Source organism: Merops nubicus, unplaced genomic scaffold, assembly GCF_000691845.1.
Source record: "Merops nubicus isolate BGI_N331 unplaced genomic scaffold, ASM69184v1 scaffold34739, whole genome shotgun sequence".
NCBI classification, from domain to species: Eukaryota; Metazoa; Chordata; class Aves; order Coraciiformes; family Meropidae; genus Merops; species Merops nubicus.
In genome coordinates, this window is record NW_008629860.1 from 11,489 (window position 1) to 35,835 (window position 24,347).

General features: G+C 41.8%; 1 protein-coding gene across 1 annotated transcript; it reads right to left on the reverse strand.

Moving 5' to 3' along the window:
- Window positions 1-202: 202 nt before the first annotated feature.
- BTRC (beta-transducin repeat containing E3 ubiquitin protein ligase) lies at window positions 203-24,347 on the reverse strand (the record flags this gene model as incomplete). The annotated part of the gene is made up of 11 exons (XM_008947068.1): window positions 203-433; window positions 1,457-1,650; window positions 5,064-5,142; window positions 5,719-5,829; window positions 10,057-10,175; window positions 10,862-11,111; window positions 13,374-13,492; window positions 13,970-14,107; window positions 14,992-15,088; window positions 19,347-19,533; window positions 24,116-24,347. Coding segments are annotated over 10 exons (1,494 nt in total), but the record flags the coding sequence as incomplete, so codon positions are not given.

Consider the following 24,347-nt stretch of genomic DNA (forward strand, 5'->3'; position numbering starts at 1 on the left):
CTCCCCCCCCACCCTCCCACCCAACATGAAGTAAAAAAAGGATGCACTGTGGCTATAAGTCTTCTGCTTAACAGCAAAGCAACACATTCTGGCAACATCTTAAATATATTCATAGGACATCTGTGACTGGGTTTAGAGGGGAACCAAACAGGGTAAAGGGAAGAGCAGTGAAGAGGAAGATGGGGACAAGGGAGGAAAGGGATGGGAAGGTTTAAAAATGTTAACCGTTCATGAAAGATAAAAGTCATCTTCTGATATAGCAGCACTTTAGCAGTCAGCCACGCTGAGTAGACCCTGTCTGAGATCAACCGCATGCCAACTTTGTTCCAGAAACAAGTCTGAGAGTGTCTCTCTTCAGCAAGTATTGGTTACGTGGATAGTTCTTTTGTCCTGGCATTGGCAGATAATTTAAATACTGCAGCTTAAATGAGTCCTGGGAACAAAAAACAGAACAAACCAAACAAACCCCATTCGTACTAAACTTTTTAATGATTTAGAAGAACATCTGATTGACCAGAGTGTTTGAGAAAATAAGATAGCTGATCTGACAGCTCTAAAGCATCACTGTACATTTACCAACCAAACAGAAAGGATACTTGATGAGCCCCACAACAGAGCATTTTTATAGGAAAATGTCACTGTGGACACCCCTTTGCAGAAGCCTGTCAGCTCTTCTGCCATTATTCTCAAGCTATTAACAGTGCTTGTGCATGTACCCACCAAAGTGGGTAATCATGCTATCCCACTCCACTCATATATATCAAATCCACGCTACAACAGACCCAACCATGAAACATTATGTCCTCCTCACACTGTACTGGCCAAGACAAAAGGTTAAATGGACGAACAAATCAGCCAGGCCCTGATATGAACAATTTAACAGCCCTGCTATGCTAGAGAAAATGCAGGTTACACCCCATCAGTAAATTATTTTGCACATTGACGCATCTCAATTAAATTTGCCTGGGTTTGAGCCTCGGTGCTTCCTTCTCTAGTCAAACTGCTCTCTTGAATCAGTTTGCTGCAGTGGGAAGAATGGTCACCCCTTCAGAGGGAGGGAATAAAGCTGATGCTTCTTGGCAAAACCCTCCTGCCTGGTGACAACTGCCCAGGGTCAGGCCATCTGCATCCCCTTGTTAGGCAGCAGCTGCTCTACTCGCTCTGCCGAAACCTTTCTTCCTTCTGGACAGCAGCAACTAGCTGATTTAATTATTGATGATGATGGACAGAGGAGGAGGAGTTCTTCAGGGGAACTCACAGGCACCACATGCCACAAATCCTAAAATTAAGTCCCTATTCTAAGATATCAAAACCATTCCTGTCCTTTTACAGGACACTGTAATTAGCGTCCAGCCCAGCTGAGAAATATTAATAGACACAGCTAGTTTTTCAAGCAGCATGCTCGCACTACATCCAGTGTCACCTCTGAGGTTCATTTTATTTATTTATTTATTACCTGTGCGAGTGTGAGGTACACTGTAGTGTTATTTATCTTGAGATGTAGGTGTATGTTCTGGACGGGGAACGAGTGGATTCTGCTTGTGCAGCTGGGTCATTCAGAAAATCCCAGATGAGAATGGTGTCATCATGTGAGCTGCTGACAATCTGGAACTCGTCAAACTGAAGCCGAAAGACTCTTCCAGAATGCTCCTAAAAGCAAGCAAGAGATGCAGCATGTTACTTTGCAAACGTGCTGGCACCTGGGACGGAGCAGGGAAGATGGACTTGGGCTTGCATTCTAGAGTTACATTAATTTCTCAGTAAAGCCCTCACGACACCCCATCACATAGCGTATGCTAAGCCCTCTTTCAGTGAAAAGGGTTTGCCATACCCAGTACTTGGCTTGCAGGAAGCTTACATTACAGTTATGCCATTACTCCATGAATCCCAATATTGGACATGCATTGTGCAGAACAAACCAAGCTCCCTCCACCACACAGTTCAGTCTGTGAGGCCGAGAGGAGCACTGACTTCCTTGTTCCACAGTGAAATTCCTTCCTGAAATCACAGCATTCCCAGATGCAGCAGGTTACAGGGGGAGAAATGAGACCTTTGCATTCAAGACTTGGTACCTCTGCCAATTCTGTAGATGAAACAACTTAATACTGGAGGACACTAAGGAGCCTGTTGTAAAGTCCACTGACACAGTAATAATTCCTCTTAAGCAGTTCTAAAAATATGAACTAGAAAGGGCATTCTTTATAGGCAGTTTGCATTCTGCTCTGAGGCTAAGCAGAAATGGCATGATGGTTTGGCAGAGTTCAGACTGTAATTAATGGGAAGTAATGGCAAGATCCTGGATATCACACAGAAAATCCACTATGTGTTGCCTATTGTTGCGAACTCCTTTTGTGTTGCCTGTTTTTTCTTGGTGCTTACACAGCTGCAAGACTGAGCAGTGGCCTCCTCCTTGATGAGAAGGGAACAGACACTATAAAACTAGGGTGAGCTTTCTTCCATTAATATGTATTTCTCTTTAGTGCTCATACATTGTAAGGGACTTAGGGTGAGGAAAAATCCCACACCTTAAAATGTTTCAGTACTGAAAATACAGGTCGCTCAGACATTTAGACAAAAGAGCTGCAATTATTATTACTATTACTAATTTTTAATAATTACTATTATTAATTATTATTACTATTTAGCTACTAAATGGGAAGCCTCTGTCTTATGGCAAAGGACTAAAAAAATACAGAGCGAATCTCTGCATCTTTAAATTAAAATTAACTGAAAACACACACATGCAAAAGTCAGATTCTATTTTTAAGATAAATTTTATAAAAGGTCTAATCACTGGAACATTTCTGATCTTCTAACTATAACTCAAATTTGTCTTAAAAACACCTTCATGGGTTTCTGCCTTCTCACCTATTCCAAAAAGGAATGTCTTCTCAGAGTCTGCGTTGTAGCAGTGAAGCAAAGAAGTTCTTGCTAAAAAAATACCGCAACAGTCAGACACTGAGGGATCGCTCACAGAGACACTAAGAGAGAGAGGGGGGTATGTCCAAAAACTCTTTCCAAAGCCCCTTTTTTTCTCCCAGTCATGGGAGGCTAAGTAAGGTCGCCCTTCAGAACTTCCAGGTAGCAGCTGCCCTTTGCTGTTGCAGTGGCAATAAAGAGAACGCACACCCTAAGCTGAAGCCATAAGGACCTGGACTCTTCAGCTCGTAAGGGAAGCTGAACTGTGTGCTTCTTCTGTGCCTGGAAAGTGTCTGTCAAATTCACGTGGCCGCTGTTCCAGCTAACGGAAGACAGAACTGGAAGGGACCTGGCATGCAGCGAGCATTTGTTATCTGTGCACTTTCCTCCTACTGTTTGAAAATTGAACACGAGCAGCAGGAGACTCACGATGTTCATTGTACAGCCACGTTTAATTTTGGAGGCTGAGGGAAGAGGAAAAAAAAACCCAAACCATGGGTAAGCAGGTATAAGGACGTCCTGTTGTCATAAACATGAGAAGTCCTAAAAGCACTACAACAGCTTCCTCTGCCCCTCCTCTTTTGCTCCCCTCCATCGCTATCAAACAGGGATTTATGAGTATCCATGTGTTGAGATTCCTACAGTGTTTCCATCCCACAGCTTCTGATTTATAATACAATTAGCTGTGGCACTTTGGCTGTCCACTGCTGGAAAATGCAGAGGAAATCACACCAGTTAAATTAAGTCTACAGGTTACTAGGCACACATTTGTCTCAGGTTGGAGCAGGAACACTACTAATACAAAGCTGAACTCTTAGACTCTCAGGATATGTGCTCATGGGCACAGAGTTGTTCCACAGTTTGGATTAGGTGGCTGATGACAAAGGGTTTTTCTGAATTTCAGCCATGAAACTATTTGCAGTTCTATTGGCTAACAAGAAGGTTTTTCAGCAAAGTACCTGCAGGCATCCAAGGCTCTCATAGACTCTTACTCCACATCTTATGGTCCAAATACATGATTGGAAAAGAGTTAGCACGGCTTAATGATCTACTACTGCCTGTCAGCTGAGTCACAGTAACCCTCACAGTCTGCACCAAATGCAAAACGAAATACTTCAGCAAAGTCTCCATCAACAGCAGCAATTCAGGTGGTGCATGAGTGTGCAGAAGGTCAGCTAGCACAGCTCAGCTGGTGGGAGGTAACCACACTTAGAGAATCAGAGAGTCTGGTATGATCTTGGCTTAGAGCACAGATGACAGTCACATGCCACAGTAGGAAAAGGCCAAAGGTATATTAACCCAAACACTTCTCAGCTAAAAAATAAATACACTTAGTACTTCTTTTTCAATGAGAATTTGGTATGGGATCGAAATCTTCCGTTATCTTCAGCAACAGTGCGAGGTTTTTGGTGTGAATGTGATGGAAGAATGCTTACAGGAACCATCCCATGGCACTGGCTTACTGACATTTTTCTCACAACTTTCTCACATTAATAGAAGACCACTGCAGAGCCACCGTTAAGCCTGACCGTGAATGCTGTTAACTCTCAGATAATGACATTAACCACGGCATCATCAGACCTGCACTAAATATCAACGGGCAGCATGAAAGCAGTAGTTGTTTTTTAAGGGAAAGGCAACCTCACTGCCCCAGTCCTTACCTGTGTTTTCCTTAAACACCCAAAGGCCAGCTAAAAGTAGACCCAATGGTGTTCCTGTTCCTCAACTGTGTACTACTTTTCTTTTAGAAATTTCACGTCAACAATTCAGACAACTTACTACTACGTCATCAGGTACACACAGACTAAGGTAAACCCACTGGGGATATGGTTACCAAGAAGGACAAGTCTCAGAAATGGATTTAGTTATTAACTACAAATCATAGAACGAAACTGTTAAGAAGTGAGTGAAAACTCCAAGGGTTCGAACTGTATAGCTTTAAAGAAAAGAAAAGCTTTAAAGAAAGCTTTACAGCTTGTGACATTAAAAAAACAAGTTGGGACACCCAAAAAAGCCAGACTTCTAGAAATTATTTCTAGATCCTGCAGACTGAGGCTAACCCGACTTGAGCTTTCATGGCTCAAGACAGTCCTGATCAAGCACATCTTTCTGTCCCCTTGACCACCACTCCCAAAAGCTCTTACCACAAGGGTTCGCAAGCAGAGGGTCCCTGCTGGAGCACGGGGATCCAAAGCAGCCACAAGATCCCATACCTTAATTTTCCTAATAGTGAAAAAACAGAGAAACGCCATGGCTTTGTTAAGGAGAAAAGAGCAAGTGCTCAGAGGAAAAAATCAACTGTTAGTACAGCAAGGGAAATGACAGTAATCGTTCTGCTATTGATACCTGGTTCTTGCACTTCCCCTTTTGTAAACTTTACAAAGCTTAATGGAAGAAAAAAAATGTACTGTCAACAAAGTAAAATACATGAAAAGGAGGTGGTAATAACTAACAGAAACCTGTGGGATTGCAGACACCCGGTCTGTAATGGCAATTGGCCCACAAGACATAATCACAGATGGAAAAGATTGTTCTTGAAAGTGGTTCAGATAGAAGAGGTTTCAGGCTGAGCTGGTCAGATAGTCTTACAAGCTAAAGAACTTGTCCACACACATCAAATCACATCGACTTATTTCAAAAGAAGAAAAAAGGTACACTTCTTAGCATGGTCCTGATTTACTGTCCATGAAAAGGTCCTCTTGGTATGACAGACAAGGAGCCTAATATTTCTAAGGAAGATCCAACAAAGTGGGACATGAGACACTGAGCCAGGCAGGAAGACTGCACTGATAGCCTTACCCATCATACGCCCCACTGACTATCCTCTTGTTATCAAAGCGTATGCATCTCACCAGCTCTTCATGGCCCTCCAGGACTCGCAAACACGCCCCGCACTCGATATCCCACAGCCTGGAAGAGTACAAAGAAGAACTAAGAGTTTTTGAATTTGTGATCATTGCAATGAGACATTTCGTTTTTGCTTATAGTTAATGGAAACTTGGAAATAAAGATTACGATGAAACAACAAAGAAGAAACAAGCTACATTCATCACTCCTTTCCTGCTGTTAAGTGGATGCACGCTTTTCAACATGACCCTGGTAGGTTACAGTATCACACATGAAATAAGTAAGAGATCCCAAAACTGTGAGACCAGTTGTATCTAGTATGTACTGCCTTAGTAACACAGGGTATCTCCCAGTTATCGTCACAGTAAGCCTCATAACTTTATTTTACTGAAGTTGATTTTTCATAAAAGTATCCTGCCTTGATTTTAAGACATTAAGAGAGGGAAACTTAGCAATGCCCTTGGAGCTTATTCCAATGGGTAAGATCACCTTTACAGGGCATGTGCTCCTTTCTGTACCCCTAACATGCTTATTTCTGATGTGGAGACAACCACCAGACTAATTAAAACATCAGTACAGTGGTGAGATGCGTGAGAACTAACAAGTCCTTTTTATTTGTCATTTCTCCCACTGAAGGTATGTTTACTTGGTAATCTAGGCATTATGCAGAAGCTAAAATGGGCACTCTGTGCCTATTATTTTCTAACACATTTTATTCCTGGTCTCAATTCCTGTAGCTCTCTGCTTTTTCTAATAATCCAATATTTTAAAAAAGTTCTGTCACCAAAATCACCACAAAGTATCCCAGTAAGAGACACAGCAGTGCACTACTCTCTCAACCGTAGATATCCCCATTTGGGGCTTTGTGAAGGATTTTTAGCATGGAGAATAAATTAAAATACATTATTTTTTAAAGTTACACACTACCCTGAAAAATATTTAGGAAATGCCTGAAACAGTTATGAAGTCTATTTCTTTCCATACTTTTGCCAGAAGCGATTATTTGCTTACAAGAACTGAAATTCTTTGACATGTATTATCTAGAGGTGTTCTACCTCTGGCTGAGCCACGCTCTGCTCACACAAGAATCTTTTACCAGCAGTTATCTGCTGCAGCTTCCTGACACACAGCTGAAAGCAAGCAGTCACAATGTTCTGAAATGCTCAGTTAGCATTCAGACCGACATGAACTTCACAATAGTGAGAAATACGGGTGGTTCGTGGAATTCCTCTGGGTGACACGTCTCGAAGCAGCACAGCTGCTGAAGGATCAGCTCACTTTTCCTTAGGAGACAGACAAAGAAAGAGATAAACTGCCCCCACATATTTTACTCCTGAGGCCCTCCAGGGAATAATCCAGATCCAGTGCATGTGTGCCCACGATTGGTGGATGATGACTGCAGCTGTCCTGCCACGACACGCTGCTCTCACTTTGGACAACAGAGGCATGAACAGAACTCTTTTGTCACTGTAGAACTGGGAAAGGATTTGTCTATGCACACGTCTGAGGCCAACGAGGAGCACGAGGTGACTCTTTGATCCGTGAAGTTGATCTTTCAGCAATCTGTGAAGATCCCAACAGTTATCACATGAGTACTGACACACCAGTCAAGGTCAGAGCAAGCAACTCCATGGCAAAGGTCAGCCAAAGGCATTCTGGCTGGTCAGAGAGCAGCAAGTCTCTCAAGGACTGTAAACAGGATGGACAATGCCAGAAATGAACCGATGCAGCAAGGTTTGAAGAGCAATCTTGGGCCAGGAACTTTTGTGCCATGTGTTTCCATTTCTTGCCATCAATCCTGATATTGTCAGCAGCTCTGGGAGGCTGCATCACACTAATTCAGGCCTGTATTTTTGGTACTTAGTTTAATTTTTTTACCTGAAAGTGAATGGGATTAGAAGAGGTGATCATGTCCTTCGCCATGTGAGGAATGGGCCTTCATGTACAAAAGGGATAGCTGCTACATAAGAGCAGAATCTCCTAGAAGAACTGGTGCCAAGGGAATCTCCCAGATTTTATAATCTTCTCAAATTTCTACTTCTTTAAATAGTCAAAGGACAAAATAGCACAGGAACTTCCCTTAAGGCTTGAGAAGAAAAAAAAATCACTACAAAGTGCACACAGTCAAAACCAATACCACCTTCCTTCCTGTAGCTTTGGAAGAACTTCTGGAAGTAAAGGGAGGTCTGCAAATACCTCAGCCTTTAATTGACTCGAAGTCCTGACAGAGCTGGAAGAGTACAGAAGGCAGGTGAGCCTGAATCTTCATCTTCTTGAGAGAATGCTGCTGACTGAATAGCTAGTATCAGATTCCCATGTGTGCACATACTGGAGGTTGAATGCAAAGCATGCAAATGAATGCACATATGCAAATCAGCCACTCATTGAAAAATTAACCTAAAACGATGTAGTCTGATTCTATCTTCTTGCTCTAAATTATCTTCTTTTCATTCTTTTCTATACCATGCTTGTCTGTAGCAATTAAGAACTTTGGCCCTAGAGGCTAAGATACTGAAGCGACTGGATTAAACTTGATGGACCAGTTTCTACCAGATGGAATTTGGCACAATGACAGCGATGCCTATGTAGTTGTGTCCTCTTACACTGGTGAAATTTCTGGCCTAAAACAAAACCTAAATCATTTTTATAGAAGGAGACTCCCTAAGAAGAAAGAAACTGATTTTTCAGCTACTTCACATGCGCTTACATTTGCAGCTCTAAGACCAGAAATCACTTCTGAAAAAAAAGTTTTCCTGCAATTGAGGAATGACAGGCTTCAAATTCTGTATCAGGAGGCAGTCTCTACTAAAGGCCAACAACCAACATCCGGCATTTTACAGTGGATTAAAAGCAAACACACAAAGCACTAAGCCACCCACAAAGACGACTTAGTAACATGCTCTTTTTTAATCACCCTTCCACTGACTTGAGTCCTCTATTGATGGCTGGGAGAAAACGATGTGACCAGGTAAGTCCTGTGCCTTGCCCACTCAGCCACCAAACTTGATTTCCATCAAGACTCACAGCCAACATTCCTGAAATTCTAGCACAATTTATCTGTCAACTAGGGATTTTGTCCAATGTAAGCATAAAAGTAACTGTACTCCTCTTTAGTGTTATCGCTATCTTGACATTTATTTTTATTAGCACTGCAAGTCATATTTTAGATCCTTCCCTAACTGCTGCAACATTTAACTATTTCTTACTCTAATTCTGAGACCAAGTTTCATAGTACAATTGCAGAGGGTTATTTTTTTCCTATTCAAAGTGCAGGATTTCTCACCACATGTACATGGTGCTACTCTTACACAGTGCCTGTAATACTTCTTCCCCTAAGACACAGAAGTTCCAGCACTCTTGGTCATGCTCTCAGACAGTCCTATACTAAATTCTGGCACAACAACCTAGTGATGTCAACCAAAGGACCACCATTTTCCTACAGAATGCAAAGCAGGAAGAGGCAGCGTGTTGCAAGCAAAGTCCACGGGCAAACAGTGGCATGAATTGTTCTCACTGAGCAGAAATTAATACTGACATGCAAAGTGAAGGGTTTCTGTTTGCATTGTCCAGCCTTCAAGTTTTATCAGAAGGCAGTCAACTATTTAAAGCAATGACAAAGACAAAAGGGAGGTTGCTCTTACTGCTGTTTGCAGGAAAGCCACTTCCCTACATCACTTACACTACTATTGAAGCTTGCTCCATACACCCTGAGATTAGTGGGACAACCTTCTGCCAGCAGCTGCAGGATGTAGGGAGAAATCCTGGCTCATGACACCAGAAAGAGTTAAATCTCAGATTGCAACCAGGGCAGCTGGAGAAGTGCAAAAGGCAGGAAACTGAACTTCATGCTCTAAACCAGCTGTTCCAAACTTAACCAGGTGCCAAGTACCACAAGAAGAGTTTGGCGAGAGCCCAGGAGGATTTCTGCAGAGGATTAAATGCCTCTTACTACAAATCTGACCCCTTTAACTAGACACATAGCCCACTTAAAATATCACAAGAGGACATCACAGAAAGAAGTACTTGCCAGATCTTTCATACACCAGAATTGTCAGAGCAATGCAACTTGTTGATTAGTATGGGACTCTTGAGAGACAGAGGATGAAAGACAACACAGTAAAACAGGCTTCTAATATCTCTTTCCAGTAGCTCCCAATGTTCTATACCAAAGAAAGCACATTTCAAAGCCGACAAGGGTACAGAGCACTTCAGTGGCCTAACCTCTGCACGTCCCCGGGAACTGGAGAAAAGGTGCTTGCAGAGAACTCTGCAAAGGGGAGTGTGTCTCACCTGATGGTATTATCTGAAGAGCCGCTCACTACTAGCCTGTCTCTGTACTGCAGACATGCAATGCCTCGTTTGTGGCCATTTAAGGTGCGCACAAATTCGCAGGTACTAGTGTTCCATACCTGTGACAGGAAGGGGACCACACAGAGACAAAATTATTAAGAAGAGACTAACAAAAGCTGATATATGTATGATATATATAGGTGCATCCAAAATGTTCTTAACTGAAGATGTTATCCTGAAGACTGAGAAAATTAGCTCTCCAATGACTTGTGACTATAGCCTGCAACTGTTAGCAGCTTGGGTCACAGTACACAGAAGATTTTTGCCACATCGTATGTAAACTGGCCTCCAAAATCAGGCTTTAACAGTCTTGGGATATGATCTAGTCTACACAGGATCTCTATTTTCCTCAGGTTTAACGTTGCAGATTGGCATCATGGCAATAATACTCAAGTAATTCCCATCCACTCACCTTCACTTTTGCCCCCACGATGCCCTCTGACAACTGTTCAAATGACTGATGCTGAAAGGGATTATGGAAGTGGTCAAGTTGAAAAAGGACATGGAAAAAACGAGTTCTTTTTCAACTCTATCTGTACCCGGATCTGATTTGCCATACAGTTCTGTAAACAAGTTGTGCAAGCTCAATAGAGGAAGGACGAGTGGAAATGAGCAGCAGGAAGAGCACTGCTTCTAAAGGAAGATCTATGTAATAACTGCCAAGAACCATCCTCCCTGTCTGGTCACCGTTCTTGGTTATTTAATACCCCAGTGCTGCAAACAAAAATCCTCCGAAACACCTCACCTTTATAGTTCTGTCACCTGATGCTGACACAATGTACTTGTCGTCAAAGTCCACTACGTTGACAGCAGCTCGGTGCCCTACCAGGACCCTCCTCAGGGTGATATCTGTCGGGGAGGCCATGTCCCACACGGCGATGGAGCGGTCCTTGGAACAGGTCACCATCATGCCGTTATTGAAGCGGAGGTGCAGAACCGCCTCGCAGTGGTGGATCAGCGTGTTCAGCATCTCGCCCGCGTTCACATCCCACACCCTGCAGTTTCAGATTCCAAACCAGAGGAAAGGGAGTTAAAAACCATGAACAGTGGATGTTCTGCAGAGCGAGAGAGGGGTGGGGAGAGGTAATAGACTCTCTAGCAATATTAGAGAAGCAAACGCTACAAGTTATATCTACATCTATTAAATAGTTCATTAAAAAATGTATTATATAAACCTGTTGATTATGCGTACATTGAGACAGTCCAGCAGCTAAAAACCCTGCAATGCAGTTAACGCCATAAAATAATCCAGCCAGGAAAAAAGCGTTCTTTAATTAAGGGAATTTAGTGCCAAGGAAAGGTAAGAGATTGATGGCCTTAAAGGCTGATGTCTCCTGGTTGTGTCAGCCTACCCCACACTCCATTTCCAGTCAATGAGTACTTAATCATGACCTGTGGAGAAGGAAGTTCAGTGACAGGTTTCATTTTTGACCTCTCTCACAGGATTATCAATTCAAAGGATAATTTACACAGAAGCAGAAGATAATGCTTCTCAAACAAATACAAGTAATTGCCACAAGTTGCACCACGAATTGCATTTACCCTGCAGTGCATTTGGTACACAGCTACACTCCAGGAATGCACTGAGTACCCACATTAAGACAGAGCATTTATGTCAATTTAATGTTATTGGAACCAACTGTTTCAGCTGAAAGACAATTTAAGATGAAAGGTAGACAAAGGCTTCATACTGAACTTCTAGGAATCTAAATGAAGAATTAAGCTTTAAAAATGCTTCTTTCGGGGTATTCTGCTGGCAAACTCCCTTTGCCTCCATAAAGAAGTTTATTTTGGCACTGCCACACCTGTATCTTAGATATTCTACCTAAGAGCAGAAAATGGTCATATCATTAGATGCATCAGACATGGCAGACATTAAAACTTCCCTCTGTCAATAAGGTGAGCAGCAAGAAAAGGCAAGAAGTGAAAAAGACTCCTAACGTCTTATTTTCTGCCTTATGGAGGCTGAAGTGCATCTACTTACGGACTATAAACGAGAAAGAAAACTACATTCCAATTACAAAATGCAATGGAGAAAAACCCACAGACTAAGGACCCGAGCCATTAACATATGAGCAGTTTGCGGACAGGGTTGCCAAACTGAACAGGAGCTGGAGACCTACTGACTTCTTTGGACAAGTGCATCCCCGAGATCTCAGAAGCATTAAGAGCCCATCTGTACCGTCTATTGGATGAAGTTCCTCTTCCTGAGGAGACCCAAGGATAAAAGTGATGCATCCCACATGCCTCTGGGGTCTGTGCAAACATTTATAGATACAGTGGGAAACAAAGTATTTCTGGGCAAGTAGCCAGTCTGCAATTTGGCCTGCCTGTTCTGATATGGAAGATGATAGTGCTTGTTACAGAATCAGCCTCTCCTTTTGCGATCTGTTTATCACAGTGCAGTTCCCACGCAGTCTCCAGGCAGGTGGTGTTGCTGAAATTCTGGATTCCTACTAATGACAAGACCTCAAAATCTAGCAGCACCACAAGACTGCATGCATCACGTCAGGAACCAAACTTAATGGTTATTAGCTTAACAGTGGTAGTTTACATGCAAGCACGGTGATAACCATGAGGAGCTTGCAGCCATAGGAACACATAACTGCAGAAAAGGTCACCAACAGAGACAAACTTGGCCCTTCACATCCAAGTTCGTTTTGCATTTCACTAACTTGTATGTGACTGTATTTACATTTCAGGTCTTAAGACTCTCTAGGATCCTGTAATATGTCTAGTGGACTTCACAGCTGCACAACATGCACCACAAGTGCTGACTTGCAGTGTCCAGTCTTCTGCTGGAGACTGGAATGAAGGCAAGGTTAGAAAGGTTGAGTGAAAAGACACATCACGCTGAAATTTAATTAAAAGTCACAGGAGATCTAGTGATACAGGTTTCGTTAAAATTAAGTCACAATGTATGACTAAGCCTTCAAACCTGCTTTGAAAATTTCAACCAACTTTTTAAAAATTCTTTTCAGGGAGAATTTAATACATTTTCAGGGACCTTGCTGAAATGCCAGATGGCCTTCCTAAGTCATTTTGACCTTTGCTTAGGTCAAGGTGGTCTTTGCTTAGGTTCTCATTTCTCCTTGACAGACATTTGCATAAACACCTGATAAACAAAGACAGTACACTCCTGAATAAATATGAACTACTTCATGGAACCGACTGAAGAGCACACATATAAGAAAAGAGTATTTCAGCAGTTTGCAAAGCTAAAATCTTAGATGCAAACAGAAAGCACAAGCACACACCTGACTGTTGAGTCTGAAGATCCAGTAATGATCACCCGCTCATCATACTGGAGGCACAGGACAGAACCCGTGTGTCCGGTGAGAATTCGCTTGCATTCCAACGTATTCTTATCCCAGATCTAAGATAGCAAATATTCAAAACCAGACAGCTCAGTAAGGGTTGAATCTTTCAGCACTTACTGGTTTGACTGGTCTGCTTTTTACTGCAACACATCATCCATAGGGCAGCTAGAACATCTTTAGTGGCATTTGCAGAGTCTTCTACAGGTTCTTTGATGCAATACATCAACATCTTCAATATCACTGGCTTTACTATTAATATTTTCTTTACTCTTCTCATCGGGTTATGGGACACAGTAATTACATTGCCTGGAATTACTGATGGACAAAAAGTCTGCTCTGAAACCTGTTTTTAAGAAAACAGGGTATCTCTTGCCAGACAAAAGAAGCCTATGTGCTGTGCAAGTGTGAAGTGGGGGAAGGAGAAGGCTAGGTTAACTAATGACAGATTGAGCAGGTATCACTGAAATTAAGATGCTATTACTCATGGCACAGACAATGCATGCCATTAGTGTGCCTTTCTGGAGCGTTCTCACCTTAATAGTATTGTCTCGTAGGCCACTTACTATCTTCTGATCATCATACTGTAAACAATAAACCCCTTTGCTTGTCTCACTTCGGCAGTGGATCCTCTGTAAACTGTGCCTTCCACATCGCCAGTTTGACTCTATTGTCTTGAGGAAAGACAGGAGACAAAAGAGAAGTGAAAATGAAGCATGGAACTATCTCCCCTTTTTTTATTTCCTCGAGAAGACGGCAGATACTTTTCTTCACACTTTTTCCTGCAATCAAGCCCATACAATCACATAACCGCTTTCAAGAAGAAGAAGCACATGTAATAAAACCAATTAAACAGACAAAAGCCTGGGAAACTTATCATGGCTAAACTCCTCTGTGCTACCTGGAACGGTGAGGGACAAGTGACCTAAAAGCTTTTTTTCTGTCTCCAATCTTTAACCCCCTGTGACTCAACAACTACACAACTGAAGAGGTAGTCTCAGCTGAGCTCTAGCTAAGTGCTTGTACAAAACTGTCACTACAGTGCTGAGCACCACTTTTGCCCTTAGGAGACTACCACAACATGGCATTTTCCTCACACTAGACACAAGGCAACCATGCACAGTCGCGTCGCATTTCCCTGAGTCTTAGGACTGCAGTCTTCAGCAATGCACTTTGTCCCCAACTCAGTTCCTGACATCTCCCTGTAACATCTTATTAGGCCTCCTGTGCACTGGGTGGAGCAAGGAACAGAGAAAATCAAGATGGTAGAGTGCTGCTGTGACATCAGACATGCAAGGTGTAGAGGCTCCATCTGCAAAGATATCCATGGATCACGGAACAATCCAACTCATCCTCTGTCTAAAGGAGCAGCAAAGCCTGGGACCTTACATAACTACAACAGATCTACAAACTCCAGACAAACACAGACACATCAGATATAATAAAATGTTTAATTAGAATGAAATATTCTCAGAATTTCAGTATTGTGAATAAATTAGGGAGATTTAGAAAAAAAAAAATCAACCAAACCCCACCACATCTGGAAGCTGTTTCTTACCTCTATGTCTTGTATAATTTTGGGGTAAAGTGCTCTGTAGAAAGAGTTGGGTGGTGCAGTCCCATCAGGAGGTTTATTTTTAAATAGGTATTGTCCCCTGGAAGACAAAGAACACTCCCATTGAACACAAATCATGTTTCAGCATTTTGGAGAAAGGTCCTTCCCTCCTGTTTTTTTACAAATGGGTAACCACTCTTGAAAAGCATAGACAGATTCATATTCAAACCTAATTTACTCAGCAAGTTGTATGGATCCTTGTTTGTTTGCCCTACAACACGTTAGTGTTGTATTTTGACACTGAAATACTCATGAAAAATCTGTGCCTAGTCACTCAGGGAAGAGAAATATACTATCTATTATGGACATGAGCACATTCAGCTCAACAGCAGGGGAGAGTGGCTCATGCCTGCATTACATATTCTCATATCAGAGGTCAACTTTGAAATAAAGAGTACAAAGAAAATGAAAGCAGCCAAGGAACCCTCAAATTCACTATTCATTCAAGGCTAGCTTTTACCTGCATTAGCAGGGATGGTATCAGTTTTGGTACATGGACATTTTATGGCTACTACTACATTTTAGTAAGCAACACCTCATCTGTGGTGCCTCTCATTTCAACACTGATTTGGAATACTCATATCCCAAGCTAGATTTTCGCTAGAAAAAAAGATCCGTAAACGGCAATCACTACCTGCTGTGTAAAAAACTTTAATTCCTCATCCTGAGGTTAAGGCGGCACCAAACACCGTGTGGAAGCCAGTAAACCCCACCATGGGCGTACTAACTGCTGCTCTGCCTGGCAGCATGCCCCACAAAACAGAGAGAGGCACAAATGCCTCCGAGTGTAATCCTGGCATCAGAGGCACAGAGTTTACTCTGGGCCAGCTCTCCACTTCTCCCTCCCTTGCTCCATTATGGCATAATTAATTGTTCAATACTTCCTTGCACTTTTCTTTCTTATCCTTTCCATACAGTATACCTTGAAACTCACTTGTGAAGCTGTCCTGATCTGCTTGAACTAGGGAAATCACACCAATGAACCAAAATTTTTTGGTTATAAGGCAGTAGCAAACTACAGGACTGAACAAACAAAACAACAAATGCTCAAGAAAAGAATTTTCAGTAATTCTTTAAATAGAGTGTCTTAAGTATGACTTGAGAGAAAGGTGCTTTCCACTTTGGACAGAGTAACCATCTGAGTCATCAAATACAGTAACCAGCAACTGCTCTCATGGGGACATACACATGAAGAAGGGACACATGGATGCAGGCAAACCACTAACTAGATAGTTGTCTATTTACTGTGATCCAGTCTGGAAACGTATACAAGAAAATAAAAATGATTTGCCCATGGAGACAAAATATCTGTTGGAGATACACAGAATATCTTGGACGTATCCTGGAAGACTTGGGGTAGGCCTACGACAATCTGTACACAAGCCTAGGTGCCTGAAAACCTGTCTATCATTTCAAACTTTACTAACTGACCTAATGCAAAGTCTTTTTGCTACCTATAAGCCCTGCCTCACTGTATGCAGAGTTGGTTGTTTACAGTTCAGCTAAAAGATTGCTTGGAATTTCCATGGCATCCCAGCGGCTGTTATGCTGTGGCTCTGGGATAAAAGGAACTATTGTTTGCAGGTTTTGATGACTGGCCAATTCAATCAAGTATTCAGATGGACATAATCGTGCCCAGATTTTGGGCTTCTGTTTTATATTTCTCTAAATCTGTGTAACCCTTACTGCTCCCTGACAAGCTGTCAGTGAAGGCTACCATGCTGTGGAACTGGGCGTTTCTGTTGTAAACCACGAGCTGCAAATGCTGAAAGCAGGCAGCCCATGTGCAAAGAGGAGCTGTGAGCAATTAACACCAGCCATCTATCATTCCGAACCGTCCAGTTAGTCACCTCCTTGCGCCGCACACAGCATTAGCACTGATTACAAACTATAAAGCTCGATGCAGCTGAGACACAATTACACTGGCTATTTCTCATCTGCCTCTCTTAACCACCCCACCATGCCCACAGTTGTATCTTCTAGAGCTAATCAGAGGGCAGTCAGGAAGACAGGGCAAAACTTGCTCCTGTTGTGTCAAAGCAACCTCCGGGACAGTGTAAACCTGGAGAAGAGATTCAGTAACAGGGTGACTGTTCTTTGAGATGAGAAAAAGGATTTTGCAACTGTTTTTTAGAAACGCCAAGTGTCTGTATGACTAGCAATCAGTGCTGATGTTATTTCTAAAACCTGGAGGAAGCAACATGAGAACTATCAGTTATGGTCTCTGACAGGATGTAGAGAATATGTGAAGTTCCACAGAACAGGAAGAAAAACGTAGCTCTTGCATTTTAAAAGAAGGAAGAAGGTCTATCAAGCAAATGGTGGACCATCCAACTCAAGTTTGGTAGCTTAGTAGTTCTAGAGTGCACATTCAATCAGATGAGCACCTACAAAATGACAAGGTGTCGATGGTGCACTGTCAGACAGGGTGGCAACTGGGATCTCGCATGACATCTGTCTGAGATGTGTCATTACTGAGCATTTTCATTAATGACAAAGAACAGAACATGGAGTGCATTTATTATCTGGCTAATGGTACTAAATCTAGGAGAAGCTACAAGCACTTTGGAGGAAAAGATTAAACTCATAATGCTCCTGACAAAATGGAGAAATAACAAACAATAAGGAGAATCTAATTCAATAAGGACAAGCATCAAGTTCACCACTGAGCAACAACATAAGCATGCATGATGAAGAATAATGGCTAAGCAGAACTTCCACAGAAAGGGTAATTAATTCTCTTACAGTATTATACCATTGTTAAAAGAAAACAGCACGTTCTACTGGAAAGCATAAAATGGAGTGTCGTCCATAAGGCATTGCTCACCAGACTCTGGTGATGCCTCAGCAGAAGTAAGACACCCACCTGATCACACCATCAATGGAGTAATTGGAAAAGGTCTAAACAGAGAAAACCAAGAATGACAAGAAGACAAGACAACACAGGATTATCTTTGGTTAGTGCATCCAAAATGCAGGAAACATCATCATCTTCTGACATGGAAAAGATTACTGCACAACAGAGAATGAGAAACTGTCCTGTGTGTCTGTGTAGATGAAATACAACACGCCAAACTGTAGCTAGGAAGACAGCCTAGATTTTAGGAAACTGACACTGGAGTTAGTGAAAACAGTGGAATTCCTTGCCCTGACAAGGCCTGGGGAATCTCCCTCAGTGAAGATTTTTAAGAACAAATTAGACAAACATTTGGGATGACTTAGAAACCTGTTTCTGCCTCTGGGAAACAGCAACAACTAAAAAACCTCTCAAGGTCCTCTTCTTGGACTTACCGTTAACTCAACAATACAGAGCATAAATAGAAGTCCTGGCAAGAACAAGGCACTAAAAGGAACGCAGAAGTCACCACTGCCATGCTTGTGTTTATTTTATACTCTTTAAAAACACTATACTATTGGAAGCAGATCAAAACTGTATTTATTTTTAAAGGATGTTTCATAATCCTGATTTACTCTCCCCTACTTCCTGAGACAAACAGTATAACAAAATTAACCATAAAACAGGAGTCTTTGTTTGCAACTCTGTATCTTTTTCTTTTTAATAGCAACCAAAATGCCTGAGCTGTCACTTTTATCTTGTTTATGAAATATTCATGCCCAGCTTCCTTTCTGCCAACATCCAAGGGACACCCTTGGAAAAGAAAATTATGTATTAAAGGACGTACCCCTGAGAGGCAAAGTTCTAATGAAATGTTAACAGAGCAGCTTCAAACTTGAGTGAGACCCATATTGTAGTAAGGCTATTCCAGATGATTATTAACTAATCTATCTGCATTTCTAAAGTCCCCTATTCTCCGTGGTACCTACCCTCAGCTTCCAGTTTGAAAATTAAACAGATATCTAATAGTGAAAATCTGCTGAGGAAAACAAACAGACCTATCAGGAAACAACTAATTCATAGCACATGCTGCCCCACTGCCACCCCTAAAAAAGCTCTTCTGCTCTGAACTGCTGACTAGTTTAGTGTTCCCCTGGGGCATACACAGCTTCTTAATTTGAACCAAATGACAGCTGGGTGTAAAAATCTCAGTCGATATATCTCCCTTGTCACAGTGGGAAAAGAGCATGATCAGATAAGGAAGGTAAGGATAAAGCCTCCACATTGCTTGCACAGCCAAATGATGCCCCCAAACCCCCAAATTTTGATTTAAGCAATGGTCAGGTTTGGAACCAGCATGATGTTTTAGGGTACTAAATAACCCTCTTCAAACCTGGTTTGAAATACACAGCACCTACTGTCCTGAATGGGGGCAAAAGAGGTGAAGATGCAGTTTCCTCACCATCCTCTCCTCTCTGACAACCCCCTCCACAGCGAGTCTGTCCTGACCATTCTCTCGATGAGCTTCTTCCACAGCATGCCATCTGACGTCACCCGGTACCACTCCTTGCACACCAGCTCAGCAGCACACAACGATTTGGCATCCAGGTATGATAGAATGTTCTCAGCGATGTGATCCAATCCCCGAGCTGAAGGAGAAAAAAAAAATTATTATTTGCTAGGGAGACACCGAGTTTAAAACAATTCCCCTTGCTAGTACAAAGATACCCTCTCTTTCCATCTCCTCTTCTGCATGCAGAGCTGGACCAAATGCACAGAAGAGCATTTGCAGCTAAGTTCAGGAGTGAACAGCATTCTCCAACTTCCTTTGGATATAACACAACAAGTCATTAAAAATAATAAAGAATCCAAGAAGTCATTCCAATCTATTTCAATGGGTTTTAGCACTAGGGGGATATTCTATGGATGGCATTTCCAACTCAGCAACGCAGCCCCCAAAATCTCTCTATATTAGGACCATTTCTCATCTCACTGCTACAGCTGTTCTCATGTTCCAACGGCTCAAAAGCTGTTTTTGCTAAAGCAGTAGCTTTTAAACGTAATGAAGAAAAAAATATATATTCCCAATGTGTGCCCTGAAGGGTAGTGGTACCTTTAGACATGGGGGAGGGAAAGATATGCAGATGCACAGGAAAGTCGAGAGGGAAGAAGAGGCTGTGTAAGAAGAAAGTGAAGCAGTTTTGCTAGTTTCATTTATTTTTGTGAGTAGAGGAAAAATATACACCAAAATGGTATAATTTACAAATATTTTCCACTGTGAATACCTGGATTGGCTGTTTCAACGTGGCTGGAGTGAAATGTAAAGTAATTGCCTGGTTAGCACCAATGTAACGTTGGTGTAGCTGAGGGCCAGGAAAGGCTATGCTATGTTTCTTAACTGGTCATATGCACTCAGTAAAAATGTGTCCTTACACACCCAGATTTAATCACCAGCAAGACTTCAGGAAAATAAGATGCCTTTTACATGAGATGTTGCATAAATACAGCTTCTCTTGGAAGCTGTTTTAATTCACAAGAAAGACACACCATCAGGAGATTATCTTACTTCACAGGTCAAATTTCAGAGGCTTTGTGAAAGTTGTAGTTTAGACCCCATCATCCCTCAGGCACGATGTTCAGACCAACCAAAAAGGAAGCATGGCAGATTGGTATTACATGCATCTTCCCTCTGGTTCGCATCTCGGACAGAGTTAATTACATCTTTTCTTGCTTTTACAACAACAGCCTCAAAGACTAGGCCCTGCTCGTGACAGGGAAAGAAAAAGCAGCAAGTGCATTTTTACAGTCACATGCCTGTACGGCTGCAAACCCAAATTGGGGGCAATCAGCTGACTCTGATTAGAGTTCCTGAATCACAAAAGGCTCAACCTTCATCTTCGTAAACCAAAAGACCTCGAAATTATTTCCCAGTGCATGACATTGAGAAAATTCAGCACGCCTCCTCTTACACCTTTCAAATATCCTAAATTTATAACACACTTTGGGTGAGACATTCTGCCCAGCGTTTTATGCTTCCATTCATATGTAGAAAAAGCACCTGAATGATACCATGCAGAACCAGAAAGTGCAGAAAGAGGTCTGACATTTCTTATCTTTATAGATGCAAAATTAGATGTCAAGCTGCAAAATAAAAACATCAGCAGCCTTTATTATGTATTTAATCTGGAAAGATCTATATAGTCTCTATATAAAATTCTTTAAAAAAGGGGGAAAAAAATGGTGTTTGTAAATTTAGATGGACTCTGCAACAATCCATGGAAAGACAGATACAACGTTTTAATGAACATGAATTGGAACTTGCAGGAATTGTGCAATTTGGTAGGGCAGACCTGGACACCGTGTCCCTCTGCTTCCCCACTCTGACACGTGAAGCCCTGGGCTATCTCTGCAGGGTGGAAATGGCTTGCTTGCTTTCCCAGCCTGCATTGGTTCCAATGGGCCACAGACATTTACAGACCCACCAGGACATCTACAAACGCCTGCCTCTGTAGGATTCCTACTGGTGGCTTTGTGTCAGCAGCATCACAGCAAGAAATTCTTTTATACAGGGAACAACCAGTGGCTCTAGGAAGCAGGGTTACACTGCATAAACTGGGCACAGCAATCTTCACCCACAAGTCTGCCTCTGCCCTTTCTGGATCATCAGCAGTTGCACTTTAGATCTTGCTGCAATGAGGTGTTGTAACTACTTCCATGACCCCAAGTTACCCTTTGCCACTGATCCTAGACCCCTTGCAAAGAAGGAATACTGAATTTTTGGCCTCTCCTCCTCATACTTACTGTAAGTGGAAGGGAAGAGCTACTTTTTCTGGCTGCAAACTCAATTTTATTATTTTGCTTCTTAGGAACAGCACAACTCACCAAGACATATATCCAACAAAGCATCACTTCCTTAAAAAGGAGAAATCTCTGCTCACAGAATTTTTTGCTAAATCCATGTGAAACATGATTACCCCTTCAGCCCTCCATACTAAGAAGAATGTTTCAGTTATTTCACACATGAAACCCTTATGAAAATGACTTTCCTCATAAAAAATGTTAAACAGCTTATTTTTCAGAAACAGAACAAAGTTTGTTAAGTACACAGCTAAGCTGTATTTTTCACACAACCTTAATTCTATTCAATGTACTGGGAAAATAATGTGAGCCAATTTTACTCTACATTAGTAAAACGTGCTCATGATCTAAAACTACCTTTAAATCTGGTCGTTCTTTGGGACAGTGCTAGGAGGACAGAGATAAGATGCCTCATGATTTTGAAGTAGCTTTACTCTTTTATTCACTCAAGGGGGAGAGCAGGAGAGAGAACGAAGGCGTAAAAATGAAACCAGAACACTTGAGAATTTCAGAAAGCTAAAAAAACACTTAAAGAGTTTAGAGGTTTTTTATTATGTGATTTAATTTAAAATTTTAGGTTCATCATTCTTTCCTACCTTCCCTTTTCCCATTCCCTTCATTAGAAACCTGCCTATAGTCAGGACATCCTGCACAGACCGCAGAGTCTGCACCAGTGCAATTTTTTGCCATTAATTTTCTCCCTTAAAGCTACACTCACTAAGACATTAGCACTTTGAAAATATGCAAATTGACGCATATGCATTATTTAAGCACACAGTTCCCACAACTATTCAAATACTCACCTATTAGCTGCCTGGTTCCTATCTGTTCAGCCTTCTGAGATAGTAAAACTATCTGCTTCCTACTTAACTGAGAAAAGACCACTAACTAATATGCTATGGCTAGGAAATACTGAATGCCTCTCAAAGTACTTATAACATTTGCTCAGAATTTTCAGAAAAAGGCTGTGGGATGACATTAAGCAATTGCAAGTGAGATGGAGTTTTGCAGAGAAAGACCTGGAAAAACTATGCACGTACTACATGTATACTTCCAGTTTAAAAGTGGGGGAACCAAGGCACTTTCAAAATACTCTCTATTTTTCCGAAACAGAACAGCTCCACAAGTTACAATGCTGCTCTAAGTACACCAGATTATTGCCATTGGACTACTAAAAACTAACATAAAGCAGGTACTTAGCATAACTAAGATTTTTTTTTAATGCTACAACAGCCATTTGATTACTGAGCACAATAAGCTTAAAAATCCAGCCAGTCTACGCGTTTAACTTCATAGCAAAACTCCTGCAGCGCCTTTTATGCTTTGTACAATACACATTTAAACACACTTTTCCATCTTTTAAACGTAGAACTTAAATTTCACGTTGAGAAATCCCTTCCAAAGAATGATCAAATGACTGGACTGAACAAACTGTCAGAGTTCTCTGAAGTTATTCACAGAACAAGCTTTTGGCAAGAAAACCCTCTCTTAAACCAGCTATTTACAGACACCACTTATAGCATTTTTTCCTCGGGTCTATCTCAAAGTAAGGACCTATGCCATTGGAATGCTAATCTATTAACCACCTATCTATCTATCTACCTATCTATCTACAGATGTGCAATTTAATGGTCTGAAAAACAGACCAAAGAGCCAGGAATTTCCATCTGGTTCTGAAATTCTGTTGCTGTGTATGCTTTATCCCCCACTGCCTTAGTTTTTGCACCTGTAAGTGCGATACCTGGAAGCCAATACAAAACTGCACATGTACTACTGTTTGTGTGCACTCTGTGAGACACACCCAGTGCCACGTCTGAGAACAGCTGGGTTAATACTCTCGACGGAAAGTACTACAGAAGTGCAAAAAATAGAACACTTTCAGCCTTTGATCTTATGCCCTCCATTCTCTCTTAGCAATAAACACATAATCAAAGTGGTGGCTTCAGGAAGGTATTTTACTGGGAAAGAGAGACAAAAAAAAATCTAAGTAAGAAAAAGGAAAACCTCAGTTGAGCAACCAGAAAGAGTAGTAGTTTTAATTTTAAAAATTTTTGTCATTCACGCATCGTTGTGGGCATTATGAGTACCACTACCTGCCCTGTGGCCTGTGATGACTCTCCTTGTGATAGATACATGAGCTAACATTTACTCCTAGCCAAACCATGGTGGTGTTAGATCACGCTTTCAGAGATGGTAGGAATACAAAATAAAATACTACTACATTTCATCCCAATATAGAACTACTCATTCGAAAGCTATCGGCTGCTTTGCAAACTGACCCTAGAAGAGAGCTCTCCAGCACGATAGGCCAGAGTGGAATAGTCTTCTGAAAGACAAGACGGAGGAGCAAGCTTGCTCTGCCTGCAGAAATACCTGGCAGTGCAGTGATGAAGTCCCGCTGTAACATGGGTTTGAGGTATGAGTTTATATGTCCATGCTGGTAGTGACACATCTGGGAGATGAGGTGCTCCACAAACTCCACCTGGTCAGACTCAGACCACTGTTCAAAATACTTGACGCAGAGTTCCTTCTCCTTCTCATAGCTCGCAGACAGTTTTCTTTGCTTGGGCACAATCATACTGGAGGTGCCATTGGCAAGTTTTGT